Source organism: Anolis sagrei, chromosome 6 (genome assembly GCF_037176765.1).
Source record: "Anolis sagrei isolate rAnoSag1 chromosome 6, rAnoSag1.mat, whole genome shotgun sequence".
Taxonomy (NCBI): Eukaryota; Metazoa; Chordata; class Lepidosauria; order Squamata; family Dactyloidae; genus Anolis; species Anolis sagrei.
The window spans coordinates 131728392-131754507 of record NC_090026.1 but is presented as its reverse complement, the minus strand read 5'-3'; the positions used below and the strand labels follow the sequence as shown (position 1 = coordinate 131754507).

Genomic DNA, 26116 nt, shown 5'->3' with positions numbered 1-26116 from the left:
AATATAAGAGGAAGGGTCTCCTGATTAAAAAAATAAATTGGGGGTCATGGTATTGCAAATACTACAAAGCAAGAATCTGCAAACAATTAGTTTCCATGCTCTTAGCTTGTTATTGTGCATGAACCAAGGTTTGAAACAAACCAAAAGCAGCAAAGCTGGTTTTGTTTATCGGTTTGTGACCAACTGGACATGACAACAAGCTCAGATTAAGCCAGGACTGGGCAAATTTGGGCCCTCCCTCCAGGTGCTTTGGACGTCAACTCCCGCCATTCCGAACAGCCTCAGGCCCCTTCCTTTTCCCCCTCAGCCGCTTAAGCGGCTGAGGGGGAAAAGGAAAGGGCCTGAGGCTGTTCGGAATGGCGGGAGTTGACGTCCAAAACACCTGGAGGGAAGGCCCAAATTTGCCCAGTCCTGATGCAATGCAAGATCTCTTTTCCCAGGAAGGCTGCCATTGCATCTCCAAAACAACAAGGGATGTGCACACATTTCAATGTGGGGTTTTTCCATCAGGATTTTGCTTCGTGCACCCCCATTTAGAGACCAACAAGTTTATGTTTTTATAGCAGGCATGGGCAGACTTTTTTTTGCCATGGGACCGCATTGTGAGCTATTTGCATGCTGGGTGGGGATGGCCCGGGAAGGGAAAAGCCCGGGAAGGGAATGGGCAAGGCCTGGGTCATCCTCACGTTGTCCTCACTGCTTCCTCCATCCTTAAACTGGGAGAAAGGCGGAGACTGCCCCAATCCTGCTTCCAAGATCCTCAGCCTGTCCTCTTCTGCCAGGAGGAAGGTGAGACAGGTGGAAGCTGAGAGTGGGCTCTCAGCCACCATGTGCCTTCCTTGAGCTGTCCTCCTGGTATAAGGATGGGCTGCTCATGCTGTCTTTGTGCCAGGAGGAGGGCAAGACACGTGGTGGCAGAGTGCTCTGGTGGGCTCTCAGCCGCTACGTGCCTTCTTTGACATGTCCTCCCGGCATAAGGATGGGCCGCTCATGCTGTTTTACGTACCAGGAGGATGACGAGACAGGCAGAGGCTGAGAGTGCTCCGGTGGGCTCTCAGCCGCCACGTGCCTTCCTTGAGCTGTTCTCCTGGCATAAGGATGGGCCGCTCGCACCGTCTTTGTGCCAGGAAGAGGGCAAGACACATCGTGGCCGAGAGTGCTCTCAGCCACTACATGCCCTCCTCGAGCTGTCCTCCTGGCATAAGGATGGGCCGCTTGCACTGTTTTTTGTACCAGGAGGATGACAAGACAGGCAGAGGCTGAGAGTGCTCCGGTGGGCTCTCAGCCGCCACATGCCTTCCTTGAACTGTCCTCCCAGCATAAGGATGGGCCACTCATGCCATCTTTGTGTCAGGAGGGTGAGACACGTGATGGCCGAGAGTGCTCCAGTGGGCTCTCAGCCACCATGTGCCTTCCTTGAACTGTCCTCCAACCATAAGAATGGGCCGCTTGCGCCGTTTTTTGTACCAGAAGGATGACGAGACAGGCAGAGGCTGAGAGTGCTCCAGTGGGCTCTCAGCCACCACATGCCTTCCTTGAGCTGTCCTCCTGGCATAAGGATGGGCTGCTCGCACCATCTTTGTGCCAGGAGGAGGACGAGACACATGGTGGCCGAGAGTGCTCCGGTGGGCTCTCAGCCGCCACGTGCCTTCCTTGAGCTGTCATCCTGGCATAAAGATGGGCCGCTCACGCCGTCTTTGTGCCAGGAGGACGAGACATGTGGTGGCCGAGAGTGCTCCTGTGGGCTCTCAGCCACCACGTGCCTTCCTTGAGCTGTCCTCCCACCATAAGGATGGGCCGCTTGCGCCGTTTTTTGTACCAGGAGAACGACGAGACAGACACGAGGCTGAGAGTGCTCCGGTGGACTCTTAGCCGCCATGTGCTTTTCTTGAGCTGTCCTCCCAGCATAAGGATGGGCCACTCATGCCATCTTTGTGCCAGAAGGGTGAAACACGTGGTGGCAGAGTGTTCCAGAGTGCTCTCAGCTGCCTTATGACAAATGAATAAATGGGGAGGGCCTGAGGCAAGCGCTCCACGGACCGGATCCAGCCCCTGGGCTTTAGGCCCTTCCTCACAGCCCTATATCCCAGAATATCAAGGCAGAAAAATCCCACATTATTGGAGTGTGAATTCAGATAACCCACCTCAAAGAAGATATTATTCTGCCTGGATATTCTGGGACACAGGGCTGTGTGGAAATGCCCTTAGTTTGCCCATGCCTGTTTTATAGAGGAGGCTGAGTGAATACATCATTAAAACCCGATTAAAACCCATCCTGACAAAGCTTTGTGTTTTCGATAGCTGGCTTCCTGTGAGAAAAGAGTTGAGTAGCGAGGGAAACGTCCTCCTCTTCTTTCGCTCGACACACTCAGGGGTGTCTTTCTCACACAAGTAAGACAATACAAACAAAGCAGAGAAGGGCAGCAACTCCATGAGCCGAAACGACCTCGGCTCCAGCCACAGAGATAACGTCGCTTCGTGTCATTGTCCTAACGTTTTCTAAAAAGGCACCGTTTAAAATTCCACAGTAAAATCTCCTAACCAATATCCCTCTCCCCGTTCTGCTCCTACTTTGCAGATAGACCCCGTTTGGAAGGTGCAACGAGCATGGCTGGGAGGCAGATGCGCAGAGTCCAAGCCTGGCCTAGGCTCTCTCGTCCAGGCGGCCTTCCTTGCACAGTAGGATTCAGAAGACAACAAAGGCCGCGAGGGATGAGTCTGTCCTACAAAAAGAGTGGCCGAAGGGCCCCAAGCGGCTCCCTCGTCCATTTCTCCCTTTGGGCAGGAAGGGCAGTGGGGCTTGTCCGTCTGTCCACCCGCCCACCCCAGGAGGGATCCCTCAGAGCTTCTTCAGGCGGCTGTAATGCTCCCGCTTGCTCTTCTCGCCGGCCCAGGTGCGGCTCTTGGTGCGGAACTTGCGCAGGTCTTCCTTGAAGTCTTCGTGGTGCATGGGCCGGTAGCCCTGGGGCTCGCAGTAGCCCTAAAACACAAGGCTTCCTTAGGAAATACCAAGATTCACAGAATCCCACCCAGTCCCTAGTGATGCCCTGACTGCTCTTGTGCAAACTAGCTTCCCACAGAATATCAGGGCTGCAGCCAATGCTGGCCTCTATTTCTGGGGGCCTTAAAGGTAAAGGTAGTCCCCTGACATTAAGTCCAGTCATGTCTGACTCTGGGGTGTGGTGCTCATCTCCATTGCTAAGCCGAAGAGCCGGCATTGTCCATAGACACCTCCAAGGTCATGTGGCTGGCATGACTGCATGGAGCGTTCCGGGGGCCTTACACTGTCTATATACCACGTCAATCTCAGATCACAGGTTCTGAGATCGACAGGGGAAGCCCTCCTCTCAGTCCCACCAACGTCTCAAGCATGATTGGTGGGGAGAAGAGAGACGGCCTTCTCGGTGGTGGCCCCCTGGCTCTGGAATACCCTCCCAAAAGACATTAGATTAGCCCCCACCCCTCATTCCTTCCATTCCAACATGGATGTTCAAACAGACCTTTGACCTTTCGTAGGCTGAATGGACCTAAAATGAAGCTGACATGTGGCACCTTGTGAACTGACACCAGTTATCTACTGTTGCTTTTAAAATTGTATTGTTTTGATTTTACGCTACATTTGTTGACACGGGTTGTTGTTCTAATTTTATGGGGAAAGGTTATAGTAGAAAGTATTATGAAGAAAAAAATTACTATAAATCCGGCGACTATACTGTTATCTATTTATAATACAGATAATCAAGGGTCTGGAGAACAAGCCCTATGAGGAGCGGCTTAAGGAGCTGGTCATGTTTAGCCTGAAGAAGAGAAGGCTGAGAGGAGATATGATAGCCATGTATAAATATGTGAGAGGAAGCCACAGGGAGGAGGAGGGAGCAAGCTTCCTTTCTGCTTCCCTGGAAACCAGGACGCAAGGGAACAATGGCTTCAAACTACAAGAGAGGAGATTCCATCTGAACATGAGACAGAACTTCCTGACTGTGAGGGCCGTTCAGCAGTGGAACTCTCTGCCCCGGAGTGTGGTGGAGGCTCCTTCTTTGGAAGCTTTTAAACAGAAGCTGGATTGCCATCTGTCAGGGGTGCTTTGAATGCAATATTCCTGCTTCTTGGCAGAATGGGGTTGGACTGGATGGCCCAGGAGGTCTCTTCCAACCCTAGGATTCTAGGATTCTATGAATGGAAGGAAAATGAAAAGAATCTGAAAACGAGACATTTCGATGTGCGGAAAGGACTTCTATTTCAAACATGAGCCATCTTTGAGTCACTGGTTTTTTTTTGTGAAAGTTGGGGCACGGAAGTAAATGGGAAACTCACCCAAAGTACTTTCCAAATGCTCTTCCTTGCAAGACGCAGAGAGCCAAGCAACAGACAGTCCCTGATTTAAATAGCTCTGTGTGTCAGCAAGCAAAATGAATGCCTTATTTTATCTTAGAGGGATAAATATCTGTGGCAACATGCAATTACCTCTCCCTTGGAGCAGAAACCCTCAATTTGCTGGCTGTGGGAAACACCCCTTTCCTTGTGATGGATGTCAAGACTAAGAAAGGAGACCCTGTCACCAAACAGCCCTGAAGTTCAGCCTCAAAGAGGCAAAACCCTCACACAACAGAGGAGAGTCAGGAACACGAAGAGCGCTGTTTTTACCTGTACCTGATCCTGGATACCAATGCCAGGAGGCCTTCCACATGGAGGCTTGGCTTTGAATAACTCTTTGCAATGGTTTCAAGAGAAGCTATAATGCAGGCCTGGGCAAACTTGGGCCTTCCAGGTGTTTTGGATTCCAACTCCCACAATTCCTAACAGTCTACTGGCTGTTAGGAATTGTGGGAGTCCGAAACACCTGGAGGGCCCAAGTTTGCAAAGAGTTATTGCAAAGAGTTATTGGCTGCTTTGGAGCATTACCTCTCCTTCCACTGCAGGCTATTTTGAGGGCAGGATTTGAACAGAGGAAGCCCCTGAGCATTGCTTGCACCTCCCGAGACAAAAGCATGATATCTATGCCAGAGAGCAGCACAAAATCACACAACATCAAGAGGAGCAACACATACCTTGCACTTCAGAAAGAAGTCCCTATAGCCCCCTTTCAGGACGTAGAGCTCGGGATAGTGCAGGATGGGGTATTCGTTGCCCAGCCGGTCTCGCTCCCGGACAAAGCGGCACCTGCAATGGATGGACGGACAGAGAGCTCAAAACGCCACTCTTGGCGGACACAGGAGGCGAAGTGGACACCACACACAACAGGAAAGGGTCGTACATTAGGGAAAAGTGAGAAGCAGAGCCACAGAGATAGGTTTGTTTATTGATCGGTCTACTGACCATATCAACAATCAAATACAAAATACAAGAATACACATACAAATACAGTGTTCCCTCGCTACTTTGTGATTTGCTTTTTGCGGACTCACTGTTTCGTGGGTTTTTGCCTCCCAGTTTATGAATGGTTGCCGTTGTCCAGAGTAGCGTTCTAATAGCACCCTGGCTATTCTAATAATATAATATATTGTATATACATATAATATTTACAATATTGTAATGCAATATAATATGATATTATAATTATATATTTATATTGCATGCAATATTACTAATAATATTACGATATAGTGGTATGGTGCAATATAGTAATGTTTAATGCTGATATTGTACTATGCTAATAATATAATATATTGTATGTAATATATACTTTGTAAGCTGCTCTGAGTCCCCTTCGGGGTGAGAAGGGCGGCATATAAATGTCGTAAATAAACAAACAAACAAACAATGGATTGTGGAAAGAGGTTTTATCCTCCCTTTTGGGAGAGAATCTCTCCTTGCTTCTGCCTCACCTTCAGAACCTGATATACATATATAGTGTCCCTACTTTGCAGATTTTCACTTTTCGCGGGTGGTCCTGGAACGTAACACCCGCGATAAATGAGGTAACACTGTAAACACAAAATACTATCTTAAAGCTCCTGTAACCGTTAACTAAAATACAGTGTTCTCTCATTTATTGCGGGGGTTACGTTCCAGGACCTCCCGCAATAAGTGAAAAACCGCAATGTAGAGACGCTATAGTTATTTTAGTATTTATACTGTCGCAACTCAGGATAGATTCACCTTGCTCAGAACACCACCACACACCAAGTAAGTTTTGTAGTTTATTGAAGAAAAAGCAAAATCAAAAACATAGAAATAAGGTTGCCAAAGTTCAATAGCCAAAACAGAGTCTCAAATGCAAAGGCAGAGTTTCCAAGGTCCAAAGGCAAATCACATGAAGTATAATCCACAAGCATTGGTCAAACAAGAATCCATATGGCAGCGTAACAAAGTCCCCAAAAACCAAGATCAAAACCGAAGTCTCAAAGAGCCAAAAGCTTTTTCCAAAAGCCGAGGCAATTCCAGAGAAGTTAACAGGGTGTAAGCAAAGTTGCACTGACAAAGGGTTGATTTCAATCAGATCGTTAACTGTTTTCCTAGCACGAAAGCATTGCATTGACCTCGAACTTCCCGTTTGTTAGCAAGCCGAGCACTTCGGCGTATCCTTAAGTGCAAACGGTCCTCCCTAACTAAATCCCCATCACCTTCAAGGCCAAATAACTCATTATCCTGGGACTGGCCAGCCTGGGAATCGACAGGCACTGAGCTCACAGATGGAGCAGACAACTCCTCCACCTGCAGCTGTGAAGTTTCACTCAAATCATGACCATCATCTAAACAACATTCCTTTCCCTGGGAAACTGAAACGCCGCCTCGTCTTCAGTATCAATACTGTCTGCCTCAACAACAGGGACATGTTCAGTAATCTGTAACCCATCATCCTCCTCGTCCTGAGGAAACTCAGGCTCAGAAAGCTCAGGCTCAGGCTGAGCCACAACACATACATTATTTTAGTAGATATACACTATTTTAAGTCTTTATAAACTTAAAATAAAGTGAAGAAAAGGAAGGAAGGAAGGAAGGAAGGCGCCTTGGAGAGCAGCGGCGACAAAAACCCACAAAAAAGCGAAAATACCGCGATATATAGAATCATAGAATCCTAGAGTTGGAAGAGACCTCATGGGCCATCCAGTCCAACCCCATTCTGCCAAGAAGCAGGAATGTTGCATTCAAATCAGCCCTGACAGATGGCCATCCAGCCTCTGTTTAAAAGCTTCCAAAGAAGGAGCCTCCACCACACTCCGGGGCAGAGAGTTCCACTGCTGAACGGCTCTTTTATTTTAAAGTAATATTTTTTGAAAACCGCAAAACAGCGAGTCCGCTAAAAGCGAACCGCTAAGTAGGGCAGAAACACTGTATATGAAAACACTTCTTTTATAATGAATTTGGCTTTGACGAAGTGTAGATTCTCCCCAGACAGAAAGAAAAAGAGGACAGTTGGGCAACTGGATCCCAATTGGTTGTTCTAAGTAACCAAAAGCGGTTGTAAATATTAGGATCTCACCTTGACATAGAGACAAAAATAAAAACAAAATATGCACAATGTCCCTTTATGGACGCCGGCGCACATTCTTTCATGGGAAGGTATTTCTTTGAAATCGTCCTGTTGTTACCCTAGAATTAAGATGCTCAAATCTCACTTCGGTAAAAGCTACTCCCTGCGTGAGGTTCTTCCTAGGGAATCTTTCTGTGCCAAATATAGTTTTATTTTTGGCTAACTGGTATAGAGATTGGAGGCTGGCCAACAAAGCTATATCTGGGTTGCTGTGAGTTTTCTGAGCTGTCTGGCCATGTTCCAGAAGCATTCTCTCCTGACGTTTTGCCCACATCTATGGCAGCCATTCTCAGAGGTTGTTGGAAAAGAGGCAAGTGGATTGTGTATATATATATATATATATATATATATATATATATCTGTGGAATGATGTCCTGGGTGGGAGAAAGAACTCTTGTCTGCTTGAGGCAAGTGTGAATGTTGCTATTGGCCACCTTGATTAGCACTGAATGGTCTTGCAGCTTCAAAGCCTGGCTGGTTCTTGCCTGGAAGAATCCTTTGTTGGGAGGTGTAAGCTGGCTGTGATTGATTACTGTCTGGGATTCCCCTGCTTTTTGAGTGTTGCTCTTTATTTGCTGCCCTAACCCTAACCACTCTCACAACCATTATGTCAGACTACACAGAGAAGCCATTTAAATCCACATGAAGCAATTTCAACAGAAAGGAGGAAACTGTGAAAATGAACACAATCTGGCAACCAGTATTAAAAAACTATAAAATCAGGACAGTAAGTAAACAACAACACTGAAAACAGGGGAATTCCAGACAAGAAACAATCAGGGCCAGCTAATCATATCCAAACAAAGGATTCCCCCAGGCAGGAAGCAGCAAAGTGTTGAAACTGCAATGTTATTCAATGCTAATCAAGATGATAAATTGCAGAATTCACAGTTGCCTCCAACAGACAAAGAGTTCTTTCTCTCACCCTGGACATCATTCCATATAAACCTCATTTTCCTAGTTTCCAACAGACCCCTCAACCTCTGAGGATGCCTGCCATAGATGTGGACAAAACATCAGGAGAGAATGCTTCTGGAACATGGCCAGACAGCCTGGGAAACTCACAGCAACACAGTGATTCCTGCCGTGGAAGCTTTCGACAACAAAGCTCTATCTGTCTGTGCACTCACATGCGAGGGGCCCGCTCCGAGGAGAACTCGCAGTGGAAGACGATGATGATCCGCTTGTCGCCCGAGGACACCATGGGCTCCTTCAGCAGGAAGTTCTCCACGTCTTCTTCCATGTGGAGATTCACGGCTCCCTATGAAAGAAGGAAGGGAGGAAGGAAGGAAGGAGCATCAGCAGGGACAGGAAGGCCAATCCAATAAACAAGGATTCAATGCCACCAATATTGCAATGAGACCTTGCTATGTCTCCATTCTACGTAATTGCAAGGAAGCTGCTTTGGAACTAACCCAGGCATGGACAAGCTTTGGGACTCCCTCCAGCTGTTTTGGACTCCAACTCCCACCATTCCTCACAGCCTCAGGCCCTTTCCTTTCCCCCCTCAGCCCAAAACACCTGGAGGGCTGAAGTTTGCCTATGTGTGAACGCATCAGTCTTTATTTATTATTTACTTATTTATTTACAATATTTATATGCCGCCCTTCTCACCCCAAAGGGGACTCAGAGCGGTTTACAAGATATATATACATGCAATATATTATTAGCATAGTACAATATCAGTATTATAGAATCATAGAATCAAAGAGTTGGAAGAGACCTCCTGGGCCATCCAGTCCAACCCCATTCTGCCAAGAAGCAGGAATATTGCATTCAAAGCACCCCTGACAGATGGCCATCCAGCCTCTGCTTAAAAGCTTCCAAAGAAGGAGCCTCCACCACACTCCGGGGCAGAGAGTTCCACTGCTGAACGGCTCTCACAGTCAGGAAGTTCTTCCTCATGTTCAGATGGAATCTCCTCTCTTGAAGTTTGAAGCCATTGTTCTGTGTCCTAGTAGTATTAAATATTACTATATTGTACTATACCATTTTATTGTAATATTAGTAATATTACATGTAATATACTGTATATACTCGAGGATAAGCCTAGTTTTTCAGTCCCTTTTTTAGGCTGAAAAAGTTCCCCTTGGCTTATACTCAAGTCAAGGTTATTTATTATTTTACTCTTTTATTACTATTATTTTATTACGTTTATTATTTTACTGTATTATTATTATTATTATTATTACATGCATTACTTTATTATTACCTATATTATTAAATTTCCATTATTTGCTCTATTATTATTTTTATTACATGTTATTGCATTTATTATTTTACTCTATCAGTATTGGTAATAGGTAAGCACATTTACACTGAAGGAGGTTAGAATAATGGTTTGATCAGAGTTGGGCAGTCTTATCTTAAATTACAGTTGTATGTAAATACTCAAAAACATTTAACCTACTGATGATTACCAGTACAAGCTAAATTTCTCACCTTCGGCTTATATTTGAGTCAATACGTTTTTGCAGTTTTTTGTGGTAAAATTAGGCGCTTCGGCTTATATTCGGGTCGGCTTATACCCGAGTATATACGGTAAATATATAACTATAATAGCATATTATTAGTAGCAGTACCAATATATTGTACTATTATTAGTAATATTACATGCAATATATATATATATATATATATATATATATATATATATATATAGTCGCCCAGAGGAGGGCGACTAAAATGATCAAGGGTCTGGAGAACAAGCCCTATGAGGAGCGGCTTAAGGAGCTGGGCATGTTTAGCCTGAAGAAGAGAAGGCTGAGAGGAGACATGATAGCCATGTATAAATATGTGAGAGGAAGCCACAGGGAGGAGGAGGGAGCAAGCTTCTTTTCTGCTTCCTTGGAGACTAGGACGCAATGGAACAATGGCTTCAAACTACAAGAGAGGAGATTCCATCTGAATATTAGGAAGAACTTCCTGACTGTGAGAGCCGTTCAGCAGTAGAACTCTCTGCCCCGGAGTGTGGTGGAGGCTCCTTCTTTGGAAGCTTTTAAACAGAGGCTGGATGGCCATCTGTCAGGGGTGATTTGAATGCAATATTCCTGCTTCTTGGCAGAATGGGGTTGGACTGGATGGCCCATGAGGTCTCTTCCAACTCTTTGATTCTATAATATCCTATTTTTAATAGTATTATATTGCATCACAATATTATAAATATTATTTGTATACACAATATATTATATATTACATTATATTACATTATATTATATTATTAGAATAGCACAGGAGACAAGATGGGACTATCCCCTGACCCCCTCTCTCTTCACTCTGGCCCAGAGCGGCGGTTGGTGCAGGGGAGAGGGGCCCCCAACCGATGACATATGCAGGAGAGAAGATGGGACTATCCCCTGGCCCCCTCTCTCTTCACTTTGGCCCAGAGCGGTGGTTGGTGCAGGGGAAAGGGGCCCCCAACTGCTGACATATGCAGAAGACAAAATGGAACCATCCCATGCACCCTCCCTCTCTTCACTCATAAGGGATGCCAAGCATCAAAGCTATCCCTTAATGCTTACCTTAATATGCCCTCCTTCGTACTCATAGGGGTATCTGCAGTCGATGATCACGCAGTCCTTAATGTCCCCTGAAAACTTCCCATTCAGCACAGCCACAATCTAGAGGGAAGAGGTCGAGTCTCAGGCCTCAAGGCCCATGCTGCCCAGTTGCACCCACTCCCTTTGAAAAACCACCAAAATGAAGAGCAGGGCCAGCCGATCGATCTTTCTCACTGGCACTCTCAGTGTTCTCTGCACCCCAAAAGCAGGACCCCCCTGGCAGAGAAAGCCAATGTTTACCACCCAGCAAGACACGCCACTCACCATTTCTGGGTCAATGTACTTCAGGTCTTGATGTTTGCCGCTGACCGTTTTGAAAAGGTAGCCCTAAATAAAGAGGGGAAGGAGAAGCCTTGCTCAGAGGACGCAGGAAAGGAGCTCTAGGCCAAGAGGCAGGGGGGAAATCATCATCATCATCACCACCATCACCACCACCACCATCATCTTTATTTCTATCCTGTCTTTCTCTTCATAGGGACTAACAATAATATGACAGGGGTGTTGGTGTGGTTTTAGGACGATATGGCCAATGTGTTCTAGCAGCATTTTCTCCTGACATTTCACCTGCATCTCTGGCTGGTATAATCAGGGGATCTGAATGTTATGAAACAAGTGGAGTCTATCTATATAAATAAACAGGTAATGTTCGTTTGTGGGATTAACGTTAACTCAAAAACCACTGGACGAACTGACACCAAATTTGGATACAATAAATCTTATCAGGCCAACTAATAAAAACACTGAAAAACACAGCAGAACAGACTTAAAAAACAAAAAAATAAAAAATACATTACAACGCATGTGCAAAAGCATATACACACACACACACACACACACACACGCAAACACACATATACACAAAATACAGACTGGGCCACAGCGACGCATGCAAGGGGACGACTAGTACAATAATAGAATCCTAGAGTTGGAAAAGACCTCCTGGGCCATCCAGTCCAACCCCATTCTGCCAAGAAGCAGGAAAATTGCATTCAAAGCACCCCCGACAGATGGCCATCCAGCCTCTGTTTAAAAGCTTCGAAAGAAGGAGCCTTCACCACACTTCAGGACAGAGAGTTCCACTGCTGAACAGCTCTTTCTCACAGCCAAGAAGTTCTTCCTCATGTTCAGGTGGAATCTCATTTCTTTCCTGTAGTTTGAAGCCATTATTCCATTGCATCCTCGTCTCCAGAGTGGCATAAAACAACTTGCTCCCTCCTCCCTAGGACTTCTCCTCACCTCTTGATCACTGGCCCTCATCATGTCCCCTCTCTGCCTTCTCTTCTGCAGGCTAAACATGCCCTGCTCTTTAAGCCGCTCCTCATAGGACTTGTTCTCCAGACCCTTGATCCCTTGAGTCGCCCCCCTCTGGATATATTCCAGCTTAGACTCAAACATCTCCCTTAAACAAGCCTGCTCCCTCCTCCCTATGGCTTCCCCTCACATCTTGACCCATGGCCCTCGTCATCATGACTACTCTCAGCCTTCTCTTCTTCAGGCTAAACATGCTCTGCTCTTTAAACCGCTCCTCATAGGGCTTGTTCTCCAGACCCTTGATCCTTTGAGTTGGACACAGTATTCCAGCTTAGAGTCAACATCTCCCTTCAACTGCAGTGCCCAGAATGGGGCACAGTGTCATTCCAGGTAACGTGGTCTGACCAAGACGGAATAGAATAGAAGAGTAGCATGACTTTGCTAGACTCCTCTTGATGCAGGCCAAAATCCCATTGGCATTTTTAGCTGCCGCATGACATTGTTGGCTCCACTAGAACTGCATCGAGATATTTTTTTTTGTCGTGTCAGGGCAACCAGTCAATTATATTACATTTCTAACGGAACAAAGCAAACAAACAGACAAAATACAAAATTTGTTTGGTAGTTGATTAAATGTCCTTTGACCAGTATCTGGCCACTTAGAGTGCCTCTGGTGTTGCCGCAAGAAGGTCCTCCATTGTGCATCATGTGGCAGGGCTCAGGTTGCATTGCAGCAGGTGGTCAGTGGTTTGCTCTTCTCTACACTCGCATGTCGTGGATTCCACTTTGTGGCCCCATTTCTGAAGGTTGGCTCTGCATCTCGTGGTGCCAGAGCGCAGTCTGTTCAATGCCTTCCAAGTCGCCCAGTCTTCTGTGTGCCCAGGAGGGAGTCTCTCATTTGGTATCAGCCATGGATTGAGGTTCTGGGTTTGAGCCTGCCACTTTTGGACTCTCGCTTGCTGAGGTGTTCCAGCGAGTGTCTCTGTAGATCTTAGAAAACTATGTCTAGATTTAAGTCGTTGACGTGCTGACTGATGCCCAAACAAGGGATGAGCTGGAGATGTCTCTGCCTTGGTCCTTTCACTGTTGGCTGCTACTTCCCGGCAGATGTCAGGTGGTGCAATACCGGCTAGACAGTGTAATTTCTCCAGTGGTGTAGGGCGCAGGCACCCCGTGATAATGCGGCATGTCTCATTCAGAGCCCCATCCACTGTTTTAGCATGGTGAGATGTGTTCCACGCTGGGCATGCATACTCAGCAGCAGAGTAGCACAGCGCAAGGGCAGATGTCTTTACTGTGTCTGGTTGTGATCCCCAGGTTGTGCCAGTCAGCTTTCGTATGATATTGTTTCTAGCACCCACTTTTCCCTTGATGTTCAGGCAGTGCTTCTTGTAGGTAAGAGCACAGTCCAGAGTGACTCCCAGGTATTTGGGTGTGCTGCAATGCTCCAGTGGGATTCCTTCCCAGGTGATCCTCAGAGCTCGGGATGCTTCTCTGTTCTTGAGATGATAGGCACATGTCTGTGTTTTAGATGGGTTGGGGATCAGCTGGTTTTCCCTGTAGTAGGCAGTAAGAGCACCTAGAGCTTCGGAAAGCTTCTGTTCATTAACGTGGAAACTCTACATGCTGGCTAGCCTTGCAAGAAGCTGCGTCAGCGTGGGCCACCAGTGCGATCCCACTCCATCCAGGTATGTAAATCAAGATATCAAAAGACAAGAGGAAATGACGTCAACATTACCTTGGAAAAGTCTCCAACGAGGTCCCTCGGGTCACTATCCAAAAGGCTCTCTATCTCAGCTGAAGATGATGATGATGAGGACGATGACGACGAGGAATGCGCTCCACCCAGGACCAGGCTCTGCAGAAACAACAGGACAATATGAGGAATGACAGAGTAAACTAGCAGGGAGTGTTCCTTTCAGACATGTCAGGTGTCAAACCAAGTTTCCCAAAATGTGAGGTCTCTAACTGCAATAGTTGCTGATTGAGACCCTGTTATCTGAAGGGTAGTCAGTCAGCGTGTGCACAACATTTGACAAAATGCCATCTTGCTTGTGAACAGCTTCATCTGAAAGAGAAAAGTCTGCTCTACAAGACTGATACGTTTTTGTTTTGCAATGCTACCGCTAAGTATCCATTTCCTCAGGTCAAAGTATTTATTTATTTCTTCAGGTCAAAGTTATTTATTTATTTACAACATTTCTATGCCGCTCTTCTCACCCCGAAGAGGACTCTGAGCAGCTTACAATATTTATATATACAATATATTATATTATTAGCATAGTACAATATCAGTATTATATATGACTATATTGTACTATGCCATTATATTGTGATATTATTAGTAATGTTACATGTAATGACCCCATACCTTGTTTAAGGCCTAGTTCTGAAAGGAACAGCGAAGCCGTAGGTACCAACCGTTAGTTCGGCGGAAGGCGCTCCGCAGACGTTCTTCATCCTTTTGCTGAAACAAGGCGAAGCGTCTTCTTGGGGCCTCTCCATCCTCTTCAGGGCCATCCTGGCCATGCTGAACGGCTGGCGCTCCGTGCCCATCAAGCGACAGCGTTTGCTCTGCGTCAAAGTCAAGCAGCATTAGGGTTGTGTATCAAATAATAATAATAACAACAACAATAATAGAGTAAAACTATAAATGCAATAAAAATAATAAAAATAGAGTAAATAATGTAAATATAATAATAAACAGTAAAATAATAAATGTAATAACAAGAACAGAGTAAAATAAATATAATAACCATAATAAAGTAAAATAATAAATGTAATTATGATAATAGAGTAAAATAGTAAATGTAATAATAATAATAAACAGAGTAAAATAATGTAAATGTAATAATAATAACAGAGTAAAATAATAAATGTAACAACAATAAGAAGAGTAAAATAAATATAATAACCATAATAAATAAAGTAAAATAATAAATGTAATAATAATAATAGAGTAAAATAGTAAATGTAATAATAATAATAAACAGAGTAAAATAATGTAAATGTAATAATAATAACAGAGTAAAATAATAAATGTGCAAACAATAATAACAGAGTAAAATAAATGTAATAATAATAAATAAAGTAAAATAATAAATGTAACAATAATAAATAGAGTAAAATAATAAATGTAATAACAGAGTAAAATAAATGTAATAACCATAATAAAGTAAAATAATAAATGTAATAATAATAGAGTAAAATAATATGTAATAACAATAATAATAGAGTAAAATAAATGTAATAGCCATAATAAATAAAGTAAAATTATAAATATAATAATAATAATAATAGAGTAAAATAATAAATAACTTTGACTTGAGTATAAGCCGAGGGGGGATTTTTAAGTCTTAAAAAGGGGCTGAAAAATTTAGCTTATACTCGAATATATACGGGAGAGATCCAAGCACCAGGTAAAGAAACAAGGCTGGTGCAGATGGTTTGGGTTACAAAGATTCAGCACAGAACAGGGTAAGATGCTCAAAACCAGCATCAGGCAAACATGCTCTGACCAGAAGCCCTAAGGATGCACCTATTTCAAGAGTTTATGGGTTGTGCATCACGTCCTTTACACCTGAGCAAACAGATGTGCAAGAATTCAGCCTCAAAAACCGAGTCCTTAAACTGCTACTTAAAGTAAGTAAGAGATGTTTGAATGTTACCTTCAAGGTCCAAAATATATATAAGGTGGTCAACTTACATGGGTGCCCTCTCCGTTCTTCATCACTAAGGGGGCCGTCCAAAGACTCGCCACATCAGAAGGCCTCTCTTCGTTGTTCTAGGGGGAAGAAGGCACAAGATCAGTTATGGCGCAGGAAAGACCCAACCTTAAGCCCTTGCTTAAGGAAAGCAACAGCAAGGGCCTAACTTACTCTTGAAATGGCAGTTCAAAACACCTGAAGGGAGGCCCAAAGTTGGCCCATGCTTGGTCTATAATAAACCTTTGGACAGTAAGCCTTGAATGATTTTCTCTTTAAGATACAAGATCAGAAGAGAGCGGACATCTACATCCATGTCACTTGCATGAGTTAATGAAGTGTACGCATGCAAAACTAGGAGTGTATTATCATCAAAATACAGTGGCCAAGGCAACAGTTAAGGCAATTTTCACTACTCCCACTTTCTGCACTTCTAATTCTGCTGCAGATAAAATTAATTAAAGTTGCTTCCTTCCTCCTCCTAAATGAATGACCGCTACTTACACCGGTGTCCGGACCATCCATGATCTCTAAGAATCCGTCGTCTTCGTCCTCCTCCGTTTCGGAGAACTTTTGGGAACGCCGTCTCTGAAAGGCCGGGTTGAAGCTTCCAGGGTCTTTTCCAGGAACTTCCTCACTAGGAAACTAAAATCAAATAAATAAATAAATAAAGCCAGAATTGAAAAGTCGACAACAGATCCCAAGTGTAGACTCTGCAAGGAAGCAGACGAAACAATAGATTCCATCCTCAGCTGCTGCAAGAAGATGGTGCAGACAGAGTACAAGCAGAGGCACAACACCCTTGCTCAGATGACACACTGGAACTTGTGCCACAAACACCATCTGCCTGCGACAAAGAACTGGTGGAATCACAAGCCGGAAAAAGTTACAGAAAATGAACATGCCAAACTCCTCTGGGACTTCTGGATTCAGACAGACAGAGTTTTGGAGCACAACACTCCTGACCTCACAATCGTGTTAAAAAACAAAGTATGGATCGACTTCACTACCTCTGAGGATGCTTGCCATAGATGCAGGCGAAACGTCAGGAGAAATGCCTCTAGAACATGACCCTATAGCCCGAAAAAACCCACAAGAACTGAGTGATTCCAGCCATGAAAGCCTTCGACAATACAAAGTATGGATCATCGATGTCGCAATCCCAGGTGACAGCAGGATTGCAGAGAAACAACTGGAAAAGCTGACACAGTATGAGGATTTAAAGATCAAACTGCAAAGACTCTGGCACAAGCCAGTCAAGGTGGTCCCAGTGGTGGTGATCGGCACACTGGGTGCAGTGCTTCAAGACTTTGACCTGCACTTAAACACAATCGACGCTGACAAAATTACCACCTGGCAGCTGCAAAAGGCCACCTTACTGGGATCTGCACGCATTATTTGCCGATAATGGGAAGTGTCCAACGTGTGATCCAATTCAGCAGCCAGCAAAGTGTCTGCTGTGGACTCATCTTGTTGTATTTCTAATAATAATAATAATAATAATAATAATAATAATAAACGTTATTTATATTCCGCTACCATCTTCCCAAAGGGGACTCGGGAAACTAAAACGAGGGGATTTGGACATTCACGTTTTCTAAGATCTACAGAGACACTCGCTGAAACACCTCAGCAAGCGAGAGTCCAAAAGTGGCAGGCTCAGACCCAGAACCTCAACCAATGGCTGATACCCAATGAGAGACTCCCTCCTGGGCACACAGAGGACTGGGCGACTTGGAAGGCGCTGAACAGACTGCGCTCTGGCCCCACGAGATGCAGAGCCAACCTTAAGAAACGGGGCCACAAAGTGGAGACCATGACATGTGAGTGCAGAGAAGAGCAAGCCACAGACCACTTACTACAACGTGGCCTGAGCCCTGCCACATTCACAATGGCGCGACACCAGAGGCACATGAAGTGGCCAGTTTCTGGTCAAAGAAAATTTAGTACAATGCCAAGTTTTAAACTTCATTTGTGTTTTTTAATACATTATAACTGCACTCTCAATTTGCTTCTGACATAATAAATAAATAAACACATACCACAAATTCAGTATCAAATTTCTGCCTCAGCTCTGAAGCATCCTTTTCATCCTTGGTGGGAGAGGTCCGCAGGCAGCTGCGAGAAACAGGCTGCGACGGCTTCTTGAATTCAAAAGGCTCCTGAAGAAAAGGGAGCAAGAGAGGCTGCTGCTACTACACTCTTAAAGAGTCCAGAATCCAAAACTTTAGTCTGGCTTTTTCCATTTATCTCCAATAGAATGTCAAAAAGGAGACTGAAATTTGCATCTTCCGAAGTGAATCAGGACCACCACCACCATTTATTTATTACAGGTATGGGCAAACTTGGGCCATTTCACCAGGTGTTTTGGACTTCACAGAATCCTAGAATTGGAAGAGAACTCATGGGCCATCCAGACAATGACAGAGAGGCCCCAGTGCTAAGGGCAGTTTCTCAGGAAAATATTCCTGATGAGCCTAGGGATGATGGTTTACTCCTTCTTTCTGTGAGCTCTCAAGATTTGAGTTTGCAAAACAATCTGACACTTGGAAATTTTAATGAGCAGCCAGAAAGGGAGTTGAATCATAGAATCATCGAGTTCGAAGAGACCTCATGGGCCATCTAGTCCAACCCCCTGCCAAGAAGCAGGAATATTGCATTCAAAGCACCCCTGACAGATGACCATCTAGCCTCTTTTTAAAAACCTCCAAAGAAGGATAAGCGGCTGCAGATCAGCCAGGATCGGCAGCAAACTCAGTGTTTATGTCGCTCCGAAAGACTTCGTCAGATAAGAGGCAATTGTGGGAGAAAGCGAAACCAGTTTCTGGGTTTAGGGATATAAGGTTTGCTTCAAGAGAAAATCTGTTAGATCAGGCAACGTTTGGAAATCAAGTTCATGTGCCATGGAAATCCTGTCCATGTGGAGAATTTTAGCCTTTTGGATTGTCTTTGCTTCCTAGTGATTCCTGCCTGGATAAACTGCCTTGCAATTTCTTTTATATCTTGTGTGGACATTGCTTTGTGTTACTGCATTTTACTGACTTATTACTTTTTGGAACCTTCTTATATCCTTACAAGCATTTATTTTTACTGGCTTTTTACTAAGCTTCAATAAATGAATATTTATTTCTTCACTTGTGTGGTGTGTTTTAAATTCAGAGGCCTTTTTTCTGACCTGGAGTACAACAGATCTAGACACTATACTCCTATTGTATTGTTGATTGTATTTTAATGTGTTTTTATATTAGTGTATTATGGGATGTGATGCTTTAAACTATTGTTTATGAATCCTCTGTTGTGAACCGGCCTGAGTCCCTCGTCGGAGGTGAGAAGACCGGTATATAAAAGTTCTAAATAAATAAATAAATATTGATACAGGCCAAAAGCCTGTTGGCTTTTTTGCCACCCCAAAACATTGTTGGCTCATGTTTAACTTGCTGTCCACGAGGACCCCATGATCTTTTTCACACGTACAGTGTTCCCTCGCTACTTCGTAGTTCGCTTTTAGCAGATTCACTGTTTCGCGGTTTTCAAAAATTATTAATTTAAAATATATATCACAGTATTTTCACTGTTTCGAGGGGTTTTGCTGCTGCCACTCTGAGGCACTTTCCCTCCTCAATCCTTGAAGGGCCTTTCCTTCACTTTAAGTTTATAAAGACTTAAAATAGTGTATAACTACTAAAATAATGTATAAATATTAAAATAAATAGAGCATCCCTACATCGCGGTTTTTCACTTATTGTGGGAGGTCCTGGAATGTAATAAGTGAGGGAACACTGCACTGCGCTTGAGCCAGGCATCCCCCATTCTGTATCTTTGCATTTCAACTCCCAGAATTCCCAAAAGCCTACCCTTCCAGTTTTCCATTTCCTGCTCAAAGAACCATTAGAAATGGGCTTAGCAGAAATAATAAATGAGCAAAGCTATCTCCCCCCGGGCATGGCTTTAGGCACAATTAGGTCTACGCAAATGGACTCACGTTCTCCTTGTTCTCGTCGGGGCCACAGGCCTGGAAGGCGTCACATCCGAGGAAATCCAGGCCTCTTTTGAGGGCAGGGCTGCATCCCAGAAGGCTGTGCTGCAAAAGGGACCAAGAAGCAGAGGCACAGTCAGGTTTCGACTCCTTTGTTTACTCTCAAAGGGGAGACTGGAGCACAAAGTTATGCAACTATCCACAGACCAGACTTTGAAGTGCAAACCGAGCTGTTTTCTCCTTAGGACACGCACGGGCCAACTTGGGCCTTTCCTCCAGATGTTTTGAACGTTGACTCCCACCATTCCTAACAGCCTCAGGCCCTTTCCTTTTCCCCCTGGAGGAAAGGCCCAAGTTGGCCCATGCCTGGTTTAAAGGGTTCTGCAAAACATTCAGAAGCTTCAAACCCAACAATTTCCAGAGATTAAGCTATAATGAGCCTTTCAAAGCCTTAAAAACTTAATTAGCATCTGGCAAGTTCCTCTGAACGCAATCAATATAATGCTTCCTTTTCCCAAGCTTTACTTACCGGGAGGGAAAACATTCTTCGCATAGGCAGTCGAAAACTACAAGGAGAAAACAGACACAAAATAAATTGGATTTTAGTTGTAGAGTCTTACGTTGGCACAAGAGAAGGTTGGAAAAGAGCAAAGTGCGGCTTCGCAAGTCACATATAGCACCTGGGACCCACTGGTGGGGCTCCTGAAGACCCCCCACAATCCCACAATGTCAATTTTAAATACCCGTATATACTCGAGTATAAGCCGACCCGAATATAAGCCGAGGCACCTAATTTTACCACAAAAATACTGAGAGAATGGATTGACTCGAGTATAAGCCGTGGGTGGGAAATGCAGCAGCTACCGGTAAATTGCAAAATAAATATAGATACCAATTAAATTACATTAATTGAGGAATCGGTAGGTTTCGGGATTGTGGCGCAGCTGGCTGAGTGTCAGCTGCATTAAGATCACTCTGACCAAAAGGTCATGAGTTCGAAGCCAGCCTGGGTTGGAGTGGGCTCCCAACCAATTGTGTAGCCCGTTGTCGACCTTTGCAACCCGAAAGACAGTTGCATCTGTCACAAGTAGGAAAATTAGGTACCACCTTGAAGTGTGGGGAGGCTAAATTAACTAATTTATGAGGCCATAAAAAAAAGACTCCAGCAAAAGGATGCGGGGAATGCGGAAGTACTTCATCATTGTCACAGATGGACAATGAAAGCGACAGCTCTGCTGGCGGCCAGAAAAAGTTAAATAGCCTCTGTGTATGTCTGTATACGTTGTATGTCAAATTGGCATTGAATGTTTGCCATATATGTGTACACTGTAATCCGCCCTGAGTCCCCTGCGGGGTGAGAAGGACAGAATATAAATACTGTAAATAAATAAATATATTTTTGAATATTTACAAAAATGGTAATTTAAGATTAAACTGTCCAACTCTGATTAAATGATTATTTACCTTCTTCAATGTAAATGTGCTTACATAGCCTTCTAATAATAATAAAGAGAGCAACATAACAAATGTAATAACAATAATAAAAAGAGTAAAATAATGAATGTAGCAATAACAATTATACAGTAAAATAGTAAATGAATAATAATAGAGTAAAATGATAAATGTAATAATAATAAATAGAACAGTGTTTCTGAATCTGGGGGTCGGGACCGCTGGGGGGGGGGGGTGTCGTGAAGGGGTGTCAGAGGGGTCGCCAAGGTACATCAGAAAACACAGTATTTTCTGATGGTCATGGGGATTCTATGTGGGAAGTTTGAGCCAATTCTATCATTGATGGAGTTCAGAATGTTCTTTGATTGTAATGAACTATAAATCCCATCAACTACAACTCCTAAAAGTCAAGGTCTATTTTCCCCAGGCTCCACCAGTGTTCACATTTGCACATATTGAGTATTTGTGCCAAGTTTGGTCCAGATCCACCATTGCGTGAGTCCACAGTGCTCTCTGGATATAGGTGAACTACTACTCCCAAACTCAAGGTCAATACCCACCAAACCCTTCCAGTGTTTTCTGTTGGTCATGGGAGTTCTGTGTGGCAAATTAGGTTCAAATCCATTGCTGGTGCAGTACAGAATGCTCTTTGATTATAGGTGAACTATAAATCCCAGCAACTACAACTCCCAAATTGCAAAATCAATCCTCCCCCAACCCCACTAGCATTTACATGTGGTTGCATTGGGTATTTGTGCCCAGTTTGGTCCAGTGAATGAAAATACATCTTGCATATCTGATATTTACATTATGATTTATAACAGTAGTAAAATGACTGCTATGAAGTAGCAACAAAAACAATGTTATGGTTGGGGGTCACCACAACAAGGGGTCACGGCATTAGGAAGGTTGAGAACCACTGAAATAGAATAAAATAATAAATGAAATGAAAATAATAATAATAGAGTAAAATAATAAATAACCTTAACTCGAGTATAAGCTGAGGGGGACTTTTTCAGCCTAAAAAAGGGCTGAAGAACTAGGCTTATATCCGAGTATATACAGTAATTAGCAGTGTTTGGGTCGTCCCCCCCCCCCCCCCAAATCCCACAGGGCTGTTGACAAATATGCAACTCTATGTACGGTGGACCTGTAACAGCCTGAATAAAGAGAACACTCTCAGCAGCAGCCGTGCCAAAACCATTTCTGGTTTAACGGGAAGGTCGATCCAGGTTGCCACACAAAAGCATAAAGGGGAGGCACATTTTCTACATACGTTTCATCGTCCAAGTCTTTCATGCCAAGGAGAACTGGTGAATCCATACAGCATCCTGTAAAAGAAAGACCCTTTGATAATGGCTGCAGATCAATACTGTGTTCCAATTCTGGACACCACAATTTAGGAAGAAAATTGACAGAGTAAACAGCCCCTTAACATTTGTAACCCCAACCCCATGGAAGGCTGCAAACCTGAATCTGTAGACTCAGAAGAGGAGGTCCTTTGGAGGTTGACATTCTTTGCGTCCAGCGTTTGCAAGCAGCTTTCAACTGAACTGTAAAAATTCAGAATACTACTGTCATCTCACAGCATTCTGCAGCACGCAATTCAGATAAAGCAAGAAACTGCCCAACTCGGAGAGAATGGCAAGGATTCAAAGGGGATATTTTTATGCCCAGGAAGAATTGGCACAAGTGTCAGCTGTGCAGGCATTTCCACATTCCTTGGGGCACCTTTTTGCCCTTGGCTACAAGTCTTCTTTGGGAGAACAGAAAGGGTTTGTCTACACCAACGTCTCTCAACCTGGGGGTTGGGACACCCGGGGGTTGCAAGGGGGTGTCGGAGAGGTCGCCAAAGACCATCAGAAATCACAGGTTTTTCTCTTGGACATGGGAGTTCTGTGTGGGAAGTCTGCCCCAATTCTGTTGTTGGTGGGGTTCAGAATGCTCTTTGATTGTAGGTGAACTATAAATCCCAGTAAGTACAACTCCCAAATGTCAAGTCTATTTTCCACAAACTCCACCAGTGTATACATTTGGGCATATGGAATATTCGTGCCAAATTTGGTCCAGATCCATCATTGTTTGAATCCACAGTGCTCTCTAGATGTAGGTGAACACACACACACACAGTATTACACGCATGCACACAAATACATGCAGTTGTGTATGTATATATGTGTGTATGTATGTGTGTGCGTGCATATATATATGGCTGGAGTTTTTGTAATTTGGGGACTGCCCGTATGTGACTTTATATATGTAAATGTATATATGTATATATATGTAAATGTAAATACAGGCATATAATCCACATGTATACATGCATGTATATAAATGTATGGATTTTATTACTGTATTTATTCATACACTCTATATGTGTGTGTGTATACTGAGTTGTTTGTGTGTTTTTATTAATGGTATTGAATGTTTGCCACTTTTTTGTGTGGAAACAGCCTGAGTCCCCTTGGGGAGATAAGGCAGGTTATAAAGCATTTTTATATACACAAACACACACAGTATTACACACATGACCACAAATATATGCACTTGTGTATGTATCCATGTGTGTATGTATGTATGTGTGTGTGTGTGTGCGTGTATATATATGGCTGGAGGTTTTGTAACTTGAGGATTCCCTGTATATGACTTTATGTATGTATATGTGTGTGTATGTGTGTGTATATATATATATATATATATATATACACACATACACATACATATATATACATATACTTACACACAGAAACATGCATATATATATATTTACTTTATTTGTATACCGCACTATCTCAGCCCGTAGGCGACTCAGTGCGGTTTACAACAGGACAATATACAAAGTGAACACATACACATACAGGCATATAATTCACATGTGTTAAAGGTAAAGGTTTTCCTCTGACATGAAGTCCAGTCGTGTCCGATTCTGGGGTGTGGTGCTCATCTCCATTTCTAAGCCGAAGAGCCGGCATTGTTCGTAGACACCTCCTAGGTCATGTGGCCAGCATGACTGCATGGAGCACCGTCACATGTATACATGCATGTATATAAATGTATGGACTATATGAGTGTATTTATTTATAAACACTATATGCATGTGTGCGTATATGTGTACACACATATATAAAGAGAATGATACACATGTACATGAATATATGAATTTGTGTAATTGTATTTTGCTTTTCTATTTTCCCCGCTGCAACAGCAAGTGTATCCCTTTGGGCAACTAAACCAGGAAATCCCAATTGGATGTCCCCCCACGAGGGTCTTCCCCCCAGGGGCAAACCAAAAATGGGAAACTTGGAAGCTTAAGCGGCTGAGGGGGAAAAGGAAGGGGCCTGAGGCTGTTAGGAATGGTGGGAGTTATAGTCCAAAATGCCTGGAGGTCTGCTCTAAGAGGAAAACCACCTCCAACCCCAACTACTCCTAATCCCAGGCCTTTGGGCCCATTGAGGCCTACTGCGGAAGTGGGAGAGAAGCCTGAGGCCTACCTTCCGGCCGGCGGGCCCTTCCTAGGGAGGTCGGGGGAGCTCCGGAGGCCGGGCTGGTCGCTCAGGAGGAGGCGCCGGCGATGGGAAGCCCTGGCCGGAGGGAGTCCGGCGGAAGACTCCATCGAGACGCCGCCTCGGCCTTCAAAAGCGGAATGACCCTCGCCAGCCGCCGTCCGAGGACAAATACAAAGGCCCCTCGCGCCAAAAAGCGGAGCCAGCCAATAGGAGAAGGGGAGCCCAACGCTCGGCCCCGCCCCGGGATTGATAAACACCGGAATCAGCCAATGGGATGAAAGGCCGCCTTTCCGAGCCACCAATCGCAATCCCGATGCCGTTATTGATTCTGAGAGGGAAGACTCGCGCGCCAGATGTTAAGGGGCGGGGTTGGGTTCGGCCAATGGGAAGCGTCCCTTTCGGAACCGCCCAATCAGGGAAGGAGAGCTTGATGACGGCAAATAAGAGCGCGAGCCTTGATGTGGTTCAGGTGTTTGGAGAGTGCTGGAAAGGAAACCAAGGCGGAAATAATGTCAATTTTCAATTGATTTTTGAATGGACACTCTTGTCCTGAAAATACAGGAGTCACTAGTCAAAGGCAAGGAATAATAAATGCAACTGGAACCAATTACTTACTAAGGCAGTCTTTCTCACCCTGTGGGTCCCCAGAGGATTGGGTCTTCAACTCCCAGAAATCCTAACAGCAGGTAAACTGGCTGGGATTTCTGGGAGTTGTAGGCCAAAACACCTGGAGAGGGACCCACAGGTTGAGAAACACTTTAGTAAGGCGAACCCTCGTTCTGTCACTGCTGGACTTGAAACGAAGTCCAGCAGAATAGAGAACCCCTCTATTCTGCTTTGGTTAGACCACACCTGGAATATTGTGTCCAATTCTGGGCACCACAATTCAAGAGAGATATTGACAAGCTGGAATGTGTCCAGAGGAGGGCGACTCAAAGGATCAAGGGTGTGGAGAACAAGCCCTATGAGGAGCGGCTGAAGGAGCTGGGCATGTTTAGCCTGAAGAAGAGAAGACTGAGAGGAGATATGATAGCCATGTATAAATATGTGAGAGGAAGCCACAGGGAGGAGGAGGGAGCAAGCTTGTTTCCTGCTTCCCTGGAGACTAGGACGCGGAACAATGGCTTCAAACTACAAGAGAGGAGATTCCATCTGAACATGAGGAAGAACTTCCTAACTGTGAGAGCCATTCA

The 26116-nt window shown here is 44.4% G+C and overlaps 1 protein-coding gene across 1 annotated transcript; it reads right to left on the bottom strand.

Moving 5' to 3' along the window:
• Positions 1-364: 364 nt before the first annotated feature.
• Positions 365-25123, bottom strand: CDC25A (cell division cycle 25A). Its single transcript, XM_067470438.1, has 15 exons — positions 24909-25123; positions 22888-22970; positions 22694-22748; positions 20495-20531; positions 19972-20070; positions 18032-18151; positions 16494-16634; positions 15992-16069; positions 14707-14859; positions 14024-14143; positions 11299-11361; positions 10996-11094; positions 8605-8735; positions 5049-5160; positions 365-2980 (listed from the first exon to the last, which is right to left on the bottom strand). Exons 1-15 carry the CDS (start codon positions 25028-25030, stop codon positions 2840-2842), a joined length of 1554 nt encoding a protein of 517 aa, XP_067326539.1. The 5' UTR covers positions 25031-25123; the 3' UTR covers positions 365-2839.
• Between the last annotated feature and the right edge of the window lie 993 nt (positions 25124-26116).